Here is a 9,356-nt window from a genome sequence, read left to right on the forward strand (position 1 = left end):
ACGCCTTCCACCCCTCCTCCCACGCTCCTCCTCCCGGGGGCCGGGCCGGGCAGTGGTCACAGCAGCTCCGGCCACACAGCGGCTCAGGGACGTGGGGTCCCAGGGCCGCCCACAGCTGAGCCGCCCGCTAGCACGGATGTGCTGTGGGGAACGGACCCGGCAGGACCGGCCTTCCCGGTACCTGACCTGCTGCTCTCCCGGGGCCCTGCTCTTCCCAACAGCCTGGCAGCAGCGTCCAGCGGACGGTGGGAGACGGTGTGCTCGCCGGCCCTGCCACCGCGGTCCCCAGGGGAGGCCACACACGGAGCAGGACAAAGCATTCGTTCTTCTCGAAACAGAGTGAGGACAAAGTCTGGACTGTTTGTGTCGTTTTCAGCTGGAAAAATTCAAGGCGTAAGAAGACACTGTTTCTAGAATTCCACTTTTCTAGAAAATGTACTTCATTAATAGCATCTGAAGGTACAAATTAGCAGAGAATAAATACTTCATCATCTCCCCGCACACCACGGGGACACCACGGGAACCGAGCGCGATTCGGGGCGGGTTTTCAAAGCTCGGGAAGAAAACACAGAAGCCGTCTCTGGGTCACCCGGGCAGTCTGTGCGAAGTTGGGGCTCTGGTCAGAGGGGGTGTGTGGTGGCCACACCTGAGGCCCAGAAGGGGATTCTGGGCAGCGGCACGAGCCCTCCAGAGGCCAGAGTGACCGTCCTGCTCGCCCCCTACCCTTCAGCGCACTGCGCCCACCGCGAGGCAGGGCCTAGGGTGTCCGACCCCCAATGCCGCCACACTCGCCGTGGCCTGCCCGCAGCCCCTCAGCCAGCCACAGGGTTCCTGTGTGTGGACCTGACAAAGCCCCAAAGCCCTGCTGAGGAACCTTCCAGCGCCCGAGCCGGGGAGCAGAGAGCCCCTCACGAGCCAACACAGGCCTCAGGCCCAGTTCTGCAAGGTGGGGGTTCGCCTTCCCGCCAACGCACACGGCGCCTCCCGTGGGTCCAAGTGCAGGACGTGCGGGCCGGCAGGCAGAAACGCAGCAAGCCCGTGGGGATCCGGACGCCCTCCAGGAGCCCGAGCCCCCGCACCTCCTCACATCACACCGGCCCTGCCAGCAGCAGAGCCCCAGGCAGCCCACGGCGGGGGAAACACCGACAACGGGCGTGCGCCGTGGCTCACGTGGCTGTGAGCAGGGACCGTGACCCTGAAGCGATGGTGGGGCAGCCTTGCCTGCCGGTCAGGGCCAACGCGACCCCGAGGCCACACGGGCGCTCAGAGGAAGACGAGGCCACGTGTGCGGATGTCCCGGGCGCAGGGCCCACGAGGAGCCGGCGGCTCAGTAGGCCACCCTCCAGTGCGTGGGCTGCTCGCACGCCTCCTCCCGGTCCCCGCAGAACCGGTTGTACGTCGTCCGTGGGTCGAGCCCGAGGATCTCTCTCTCCTCGTGGATCCGAAAAGAGAACGTGGAGACCGAGGTTCCGATGAAGAACCTGCCAAGGAAGCAGGGTCACGAGAGCCGCTCCGAGGGGCCCAGCACCCACCGGCCTGACCTCTCACCCCGCAGCTCTGCGGCCAGGCCGGACGTGCGGAGCAGTGGCCACGGGTCCCGCACGGGGGGGTTGAGAACGCGGCCAGTGCCCGGCAGTCTGGGGCTTGGGGGCAGGGTGCTGAGAGCCAGGCTGAGACCTGGGGACAGAGGTGGAGAAGAGGACCCTGGCCCCACAGCCTGCATGCACGGGCTCAGGGGCTCTGGGGACCCTACAGATGCGGAGAAACCAGGCCCCCCACTCGAAGCGTGCTGGCCTCCTCCTGGGTCCAGTCCCCCCCGCTCTCCTCTGGGGTGGGCCTGCCTCCCGCGACGACGACACACGGAGGGAGACCACAGCTGTGCTCCGCGGGGACACGCGTGACGGGAGGTTGTGGCCGGGAGCAGAGTCCCGGGTGGGGTCCCTACGGGGACGGCCGGGACCCAGTCCACTGGCGGGACCGGGGAGAACGCTACGGGTGGGGAGTACAGCCTTGAGACGAAGCCGGCTGTCAGCCTAGCCCATGCGGGACCAACCGCCACGGAGATGGACAGACCACGGCAGGGCCAACCGTGGGCAGAGGCACCTGGCGTGCGCACAGATCCACTGGTCGATGATGGCCACGCCGCCGTCCCGGTACAGCTCCAGCTCCTCCCACGTGGGCTCGAACCTCACCATCTCGGGCAGCAGCCGCCTCAGCTGCTCGTGCTCTGCAGAGCGATGGAGAGACGGTGACCGGGGGCTCCACGGGCACCGGGGGCCCTGCGGGCTCCGCGGCTCAGGTCCGAGGCCCCGGCACGAAACCCGGAGCTGCCTCCTGGCCACGCTGCGGGCTCGCGGTGCACCTGGGCCTGCCCGGGACAGGACGGGACGGGGACCGGCAGACGGGGGCCGGCAGAGCCGGAGCCGCGTACCCGTCCTGATGGCGTCTGTGGCCACGAACACCCTGTCCAGCTGGTGGGTCTTCATGAGGCTGCGAATCTTCTTCACAGCCCCATCCAGGCTGGGCACATCCTCTCTGTGGCCCCAGATGAAATCTTTTCTCCTCAGGTGAACCGCGAGGTACGGGCCCCCCAGCGCGGAGCCCAGCGTGACCTGGCAGAGGAGGACGGGGAGCGCTGAGCGTCCAGGCCGCCGCCAGCCCTTGGGACACCACGAGCCCCCTCACGGCAGCCCTGCCCACGGGCCCGTCTCGGGGACTCTTGGGGCCGCGAACTGGCGAATCACACAGCCCCTTTATCCGAGCGCCATCAGGTAAACACAACTCTGGGGAAAACGTGCAAATTAGATGACCAAAACCACCTATTCCTGCATTTTCCCCAGAGATGCGATCCGGACGCCCCCATAACCGCCATGGGATCCCGCCGCTGTGCTGGAAGGCGCCCAGGGGACCAGCGCCGGGAGGCTGGCCGGGACGCCTGTGACACTGGAAGCGTCGCCCGCTCGGGACAGCAGCGAGTAACCGGCTGCGGTTACGTGCAAACCCGACCCTCCAGAAGCGACTTCTACGGACACCGACGACCCCGCGTCCGCCGGCGCAATGGTCGCCTTCCTCGCTCTCTGCGGCTCCCGCACCTCCGGGCAGACGGCGCGGACCGGTCCGCGGCTGCTTTCATTCCCAGAGCGGCGCCTCCAGCTTGCCGAGGGGAAAGGGAGCCGAGCCGTCGCCCGGAGCCTGTGGGGACACATGGGGACCCTCCCGAGGGGCGTCCGCGGCTCCCCAGAGAGCAGCTGGGCGACCGTGCACCCGGGCAGGCGCCTGCGCGTCGCGAGCAGTGGGAGGCGCTACCTTCATCTTGGTCCAGTCCTCCTGGAAGGGGGTCCTGTCGGCCTCGTCCGTGGAGTTCAGGTACTTGCTTCGGAACTCGTCCCCCACGGCCCGCAGGTGCTTGGCGAACACCATGCTCCGCCGGGTCTGCGGACGAGAGAGCCGCTGCCGAGCGCCCCGCCCCGCCCCCGCCGGGCCCGCCCCGCCCGGGAGCCCTGCAGCCCAGGCCGCCGACCGGCCCCCGACTTCGACAGGGAACCCGAGGACGCCGCCCCAGCACTCGCGGAGCTCGGACGCGGACGCGCTCCTGAGTCTGCCGGCGACAGCCCAGTGACCAGAACGCAGAATGATCCACCAGGACGGTCCCCACACGCAGGGACAGGCCCCCCACTGACGGGAGCCACTGTCCTCACTACTAGCTCACGGCCACGGTGCCCATGAGAGGCGCAGGCCCTGTGGGCGGTGATGACAAGGCCCCTCCGTGCTTCGGGAAGGACCCACTCGGGAGGCCCCCACGTCATGTGTCTAGGGAGCAGGGGTCTCCCGGGTCCTCCTGCCCAGCGCCCACGGGAGCGCCCCACCCCTCGCTCAGGGCAGACCCCCAAAGCACGAGCCAGCGGCCACGAGGAGGGAACATGAAGCCCGATTCTGCAGGCTCCTGCCCGAAGCACCAGGCACGCGCCCCAGGACGCAGACGAGCCGGTCACCCACAGCAAGCGGCGGCGTGGGGCCGGAGCTCACGGCAGGCTGCGTTTCCTCCAGCCATCGGCTGCCGCAAGCAACAGCCCCACTGTGAGAAACGCCGACTGGCCGACCACGTGCACCCCGGCGGCTGTGCCCACCCCCGCCGCACCCCCGCCACGCGGGCCAGCCAGCGCCCCGTCTCAGATGTTCGCAGGCGCGCCGAGCCGTGTGGCGGGACCCATGGGGCACTCACGTTCCAGTACTCCTTCCCCCCGTAGTGGTCGTGCAGGAGGTTCTCGGCTCTGTCCAGCATCACCGACCTGTTTCGGAACGACACAGAGCATCTAACGGCCGGTGCGGCTGCCCCAGGGGCGCTGGGAACCGAGCTGAGCCCCTCCCGGGCGCACGCAGGCCCATGGGGGGACCCCTCGGGGAGGAGGCTCCGCACACACTCCCGGGGCGGGCGTGCAAGTTCTCAGCGTCCAGGGATGGGGGTCTGTCCTCTCCTGTCCCAGCCACTGACCTGGGCAAGGCCCCGGGACGACCCGCACCAGACACAAAACAGACAGGACGAGGCGAACGAGTGAGACGGCCCCGGCAGCCTACGGAGCCGGACCGCGCCGAGGCGGCTCGCAGCAGGAGCGCAGCCGCGGTTCTCTGCGAGGTCGGGGACTCTCGAGACTCGAACCCGAGGGCAAAACCACACAGGAGGACGGCTGCGTCCCCCCCTGCACGCAGCCACCCGCGAGAACCCAGCCGGCCATGCTGCTCGAGGCGCAGGCCCGCCCCTCCTCCGAGAGCGCTCAACTGCTCCCCTGCAGAGCGAGGCCATGTCAGGCCCCGTCCAGGGCGACCAAACAGCCCGAAGCATCAGAACGGGCAGAGGGAACACACCAGCAGGGGCCATGTCCACTCGGACCTGGAGGACGCGGGGGCACGCGTCTGGGAGAGGCGTGTGGCCTCCTACTCTGCCCTCGTCCCCGTGTCCCGAGTGGGACAGGGTGTCAGGGAGGGGACGGCGCGGACAGGAGGCCGCGGCCACCCCTCTGACCACTCCGAGGTCCAGCTCCGAGGAGGCTGAGTGAGAGACCCACCTGCAGAGGCGAGCACAGGTGGGACCCGGGGTGACGCGGCTGGGGGCCGCAGCGGACCACCTCCTCACCCCGTGTCAGCCACCCGGGCAATCACCGGGTCCAGTGAATGAGGAGGGTCAGATCGCCGCTCCCTTCCAGTCGGGCCTGAGCCCTCGCTGTCCCCTGCCCCCAGGACTCCACACCTGCCCACCGCCCCCTCGGTCAGGGCCCCGGGCTATCCCGGTGTGACTCCGACTCCCCCGCCCACAAGCAGCAGAACGAGACGCCGGCCGCTGAGTTCCCGCCCGGCAGTGGCTGCCCTCGATGCAGGGACCCACATGTGGGGACAGTCCCGAACCCGGTTCTCCCCAGGGACACGTGCGGCCTCCTCCCCCCTCAGCCCTTCCTCACTGTGGCCCGAGAATGGGGTGCGGATGAGGTTGACCTCTCCCGTGCTGGCCACAGCCAAGAGGGATCCCGACGCCAGCAGGACGACAAGCACACAGGCATACGTGTGCACACGCGCACACACACGCACACACGCGCTGCCTCACCGGCCGGTCACCAAGCGGAGCCGGCGGCGCTCACCTGGCCGACGTGTTCCTCAGCAGCACCGGGGCCATGATGGAAGCCGAGCCCTGGACGGACAGACACGAGACATTGAGCGCTCTCGTTTCTTCATAGCCCCAAAACCATCCCCTGGAAAACAAGAGCCGGCGCCCCCGTCAGCCTGGGCCCAGCGCGCGACGCCTAAGCCCAGATGCGCACGCGGACGGCTTCACCCCGACACGCCGGCCCTGCTCTCGGGGAAGAGCGACCGCTCGGGACTCCGGCCAGTGACGCTCTCCTGAGATCCTGAGAAGAAACCACGACCCCCATCCGATTCCACGGGGCCGGGGGGCCGCTCGGGGAGCTCCGGCCGGCAGAGCGCGCAGAGGGGCGGGAACGGGACCCACACGGGGCCTCTTGGCCAGAGCCCGGCAGTAACGGCCCCAGAACAGCCGCGCCCCATCAACGACCTCCCGGAGCACGGCGTTTCGAGCACCCAGTCATTCGGATGCTTTGTCCACGGGTGCTGCTGGGGGGACAGCCCGCCGCGGGCAGGTCTCCTGATGGCAAAGGGGTCCGGGCGACCCGACCACCGCGGCTGCAGCGCGGCCCCGCCCAGCCGCACCTGTAGTACTCGTGCTTGTCCGGCGAGTACAGCAGCGGGTCGAGGCACGGCCGCTCGTCCACCTTCTCTTCCCAGGTCCCCTCCTTCCACCCCTCTGCGTAGCTCTGCAGCACGTACACCTGGTCGATGAAGGGGCCGCCGGACTCTGCAACAGGCCAAGAACGACCACGTGGCGAGAACCAGAACGGCCGCGGCACGAGAACCATCGCTTCCCCGAACGCCACCCTCCTTCCCGCGCGCCGCAGAGAGCTCACGGGGGCAGACGCGGGACTCGAGCGGCAGCAGGGCACGAGGTCCCAAAAGGCGGAGAGGCGCTGCCTGGGGCGGCGGAGCTCACCGGGCCCTGCTTGCTCTCAGGGGCTCCTCACCTGCCCCGCTTCCAGCCGCCGGGCCTGCCCTCGCCACCCGCACTGCCGGTCCTCACGACAGCCACGGGCCCCACACGTGCTGTCCCCCATGCTGCCCCGCCAGCACACGCTCCCTTCCCTGCAGGGACCAGCCTCGTGGGGACTGCTCCCTTCAGGGCTGACCCTGACCCCTCAGGAAGCCGTTTAAACCCCAGGACACCTGCCAGCCATAGCCCCCCGCCCCACAGCCCGGTGCCGCTCTCATTTTCTCCAGTCGCTCCTCGCCATCCGGGGCCTCCTCCCGGTCACCTGGCTTCCGCCTCCCCGCTCCCCACAGGAGCCCCAGGAGAGCAGGAGTCGGCATCCGTCCTGCCACGGCACCCCCTCCCCTCGGAACCTGCCGGCCACGCGCACAGTGTTCACGAAGATGGGTGAGCGGAGCCCGGCCACGAGAGAGCCGCCCCGAGCGCAAGTCCGGTGTCTCCTCCACCCTCCCCCTCGCTCGGCTGCACTGCGGGTGGCGTCTGGTCCTGGAGCTCCAGAGGCCCCGTCGCAGGAAGGCCAAGAGACCTGCTGCCCTGTTGCACGTGTCCCGGCAGCAGGTCCCAGGACAGGCTCCTTCCCGCCCCCTCTGTAGAGGGAGACGGCTGGGCAGGTGGAGGCCAAGCGGGTCCGCCCGCCCACGGCACATCACCCAGGATGGCCGCCTTCTCCGCCCAGCTGCTCTGGCCCCAGGCTTGAGGCTTCAGCAGCAGCAGGGACGGGACCGGGCGCCCCACCGCACATACCCCGTGTCCCCCACTGAGCACCACCTCACCTGGCGGAAGCTCACACCTGGCCCCATATCTGCCTGTCAAGAAACCCCCTGGCCACAGCCCTGTGCGGAGGTGAAGGGCTGTTTCCCGGGGAGGCTCCATGACCCGTGGCTGAGACAAGTCTGAGGCCGATGCCCAGACTCGGTCAGACCAGGCGCCCGGCGACGGCGCCCGTCATGGGTCCCAGAAGGATGCGCTCCACACGTGCTTCTTCCAAATCTCAGAGTTTGCTTCTTCCCCGTGAACGAAGGTTTCAGCAGGTCCGTATCGCCCCGTGCCTGCAGCCGTCCTGGGACTGACCCCGCCACGGGAACGGCCCAAAGGGATGGGGACTAAGGTGCCATGAGAGCAGAATGTGGAAAACGCAGCGGCGCAGCGGCAGCCCGAGCTCCGTGGGTCCTCCCGCGGCGGGAGATCCGCATCGTGTCTGCGCCCCCTTGTCCCCTCCCCTTGACCGGCTGAGGGGGCAGCAGAAGGGTGTTGCGCCCTTTTAAGCACGAGTCTTCTGGAAACACAACGCTGAACCCTGCGCACCCTCGCCCTGCGAAGATCCTCGACTTCGCTCGCTAAGAAGCTGAGACTGTGCAGGATTCAGGGGAACGAGACACACTACGACGAGAATCTTCGCCAGCAGCGCAGGGAGATGCCAGCAGGTCAGCGCCCCCTGGGGCACGGACAGCTGTCCCTTGGGGACACAAGGCCGTCTCCGCACGGGAGCCCGCCTGGCCCCTGCACGGACAGCTTCCCCACCGCCGTGGGAGCGTCCTGCGCGGGCGCACCCGCTGCCCCAGGCTTCAGAGGCAGGGGCCACGCGCTCGCACACTTCAGATCGGCGTCCCTAGACCAGTTCTGGAAGGAGCAGGACGGCGGGGCACTGTGGGTGTGAGACGGCAGCGGGCCCCGCGCACACGAGGGTCAGCGCGCCCGGCCGCAGACAGCCGGCTGACCGCCCCGACCACGGCCTCACCTGCAATGAACTGCTCGTACTCGATGACCGGGACGTTTCTGTTGAGACTCGGAAGGTCGAAGAAGTCGGCCCAGGGAATGCGCACCTGGTGGATGTCCGGGCTCTGCCAGTGGTAGAGGCGGCCCCAGGGCGGCAGCACCAGCACCCACTCCTCCGTCTCCAGCAGCGTCTTCAGGAGGGAGGCCACGCGGATGTACACGTCCCTGCGGAGGTTGAAGCCCTCCGGGGGGTTGACGTCGTACAGGAGGTACCTGGGGGCGGCAAGAGAATGGCGCTTGGGCAGCTCCCGGCGAGGAGGGGCAGCGGCCAGCGCGGCACAGCCCACCGCTCACCGAGCCGGCCAGGGGCCAGCAACCACGCGCCCTGCGACCGGCGGAGTCCGGGCCACAAGAGCCCGAGGACGGTCTCCCGCCCGGCTCCGCTCTGAGCGGCCACCGCAGAGCCCGCCCGTCTGCGGGATCGGAGGGAACCGGCGCCTCCGCACGCGTCGGTTCGCGCAGGACACCCGTGAGAAGCCGCGGCGCGGACGCGGGGTCGCGTCTCACGGTCTAGCGAAGACCGTCGCCGGCAGCGCCCGCTCGGTCCTCCGCCCCGCGCCCGCCCCGCACGCCGGCCTGACACGGAGCGGCTCCCGGGCCCGCGCAGCCCCCGCCGCGACCCAGGACGCTGGGACGTCACCCCCGCCGCAGCCGCAGGGGCCCCGCGGGCCACCCCGGGCCGTCAGCGCGCGGCGGGGGCTGCTCGGGCTGAGCCCCGGGAGCGGCGGGACCGCAGACACCCGTTTCCCGCCGCGGACGCTCCCGCGGGCAGCCGGGGCGGCCCCGCGCGGACACGCCCAGGAGGTCGGGCCGGGCCCCGCGCCCCCGCTCGACGCTGACCCGCAGCCGGCCCTTCCGGGGCCTCCGGGACGCCGCCGCTGCCCCCGCCGAGCCCGGCTCGCGGCGCAGTTCCGACGGCCGGCGGGGGGCGGTGCGGGGTGCGGGGGTGCGGGGTGCGGGTGCGGTGCGGTGG

At 69.8% G+C, this 9,356-nt stretch overlaps 1 protein-coding gene across 3 annotated transcripts in view; it reads right to left on the reverse strand.

Moving 5' to 3' along the window:
• Positions 1 to 407: 407 nt before the first annotated feature.
• The window catches only part of POFUT2 (protein O-fucosyltransferase 2), an 11,878-nt gene continuing 2,929 nt past the window's right edge, over positions 408 to 9,356 (reverse strand). For 2 of the 3 annotated variants that reach the window (XM_059392513.1, XM_059392510.1), the window contains exons 2-9: positions 8,346 to 8,596; positions 6,217 to 6,361; positions 5,631 to 5,741; positions 4,223 to 4,289; positions 3,307 to 3,432; positions 2,432 to 2,612; positions 2,104 to 2,227; positions 1,234 to 1,481 (exon numbers count right to left, since the gene is read on the reverse strand). In XM_059392513.1, the coding sequence (XP_059248496.1) occupies positions 1,328 to 1,481; positions 2,104 to 2,227; positions 2,432 to 2,612; positions 3,307 to 3,432; positions 4,223 to 4,289; positions 5,631 to 5,665 (687 nt within the window). In that variant the 5' untranslated portion in view covers positions 5,666 to 5,741; positions 6,217 to 6,361; positions 8,346 to 8,596 and the 3' untranslated portion in view covers positions 1,234 to 1,327. Of the gene's footprint in view, positions 1,482 to 2,103; positions 2,228 to 2,431; positions 2,613 to 3,306; positions 3,433 to 4,222; positions 4,290 to 5,630; positions 5,742 to 6,216; positions 6,362 to 8,345; positions 8,597 to 9,356 lie in introns of all 3 variants that reach the window. The other variant, XM_059392511.1, reaches the window with a different exon arrangement.

Source organism: Mustela nigripes, chromosome 2 (genome assembly GCF_022355385.1).
Source record: "Mustela nigripes isolate SB6536 chromosome 2, MUSNIG.SB6536, whole genome shotgun sequence".
NCBI lineage: Eukaryota > Metazoa > Chordata > Mammalia > Carnivora > Mustelidae > Mustela > Mustela nigripes.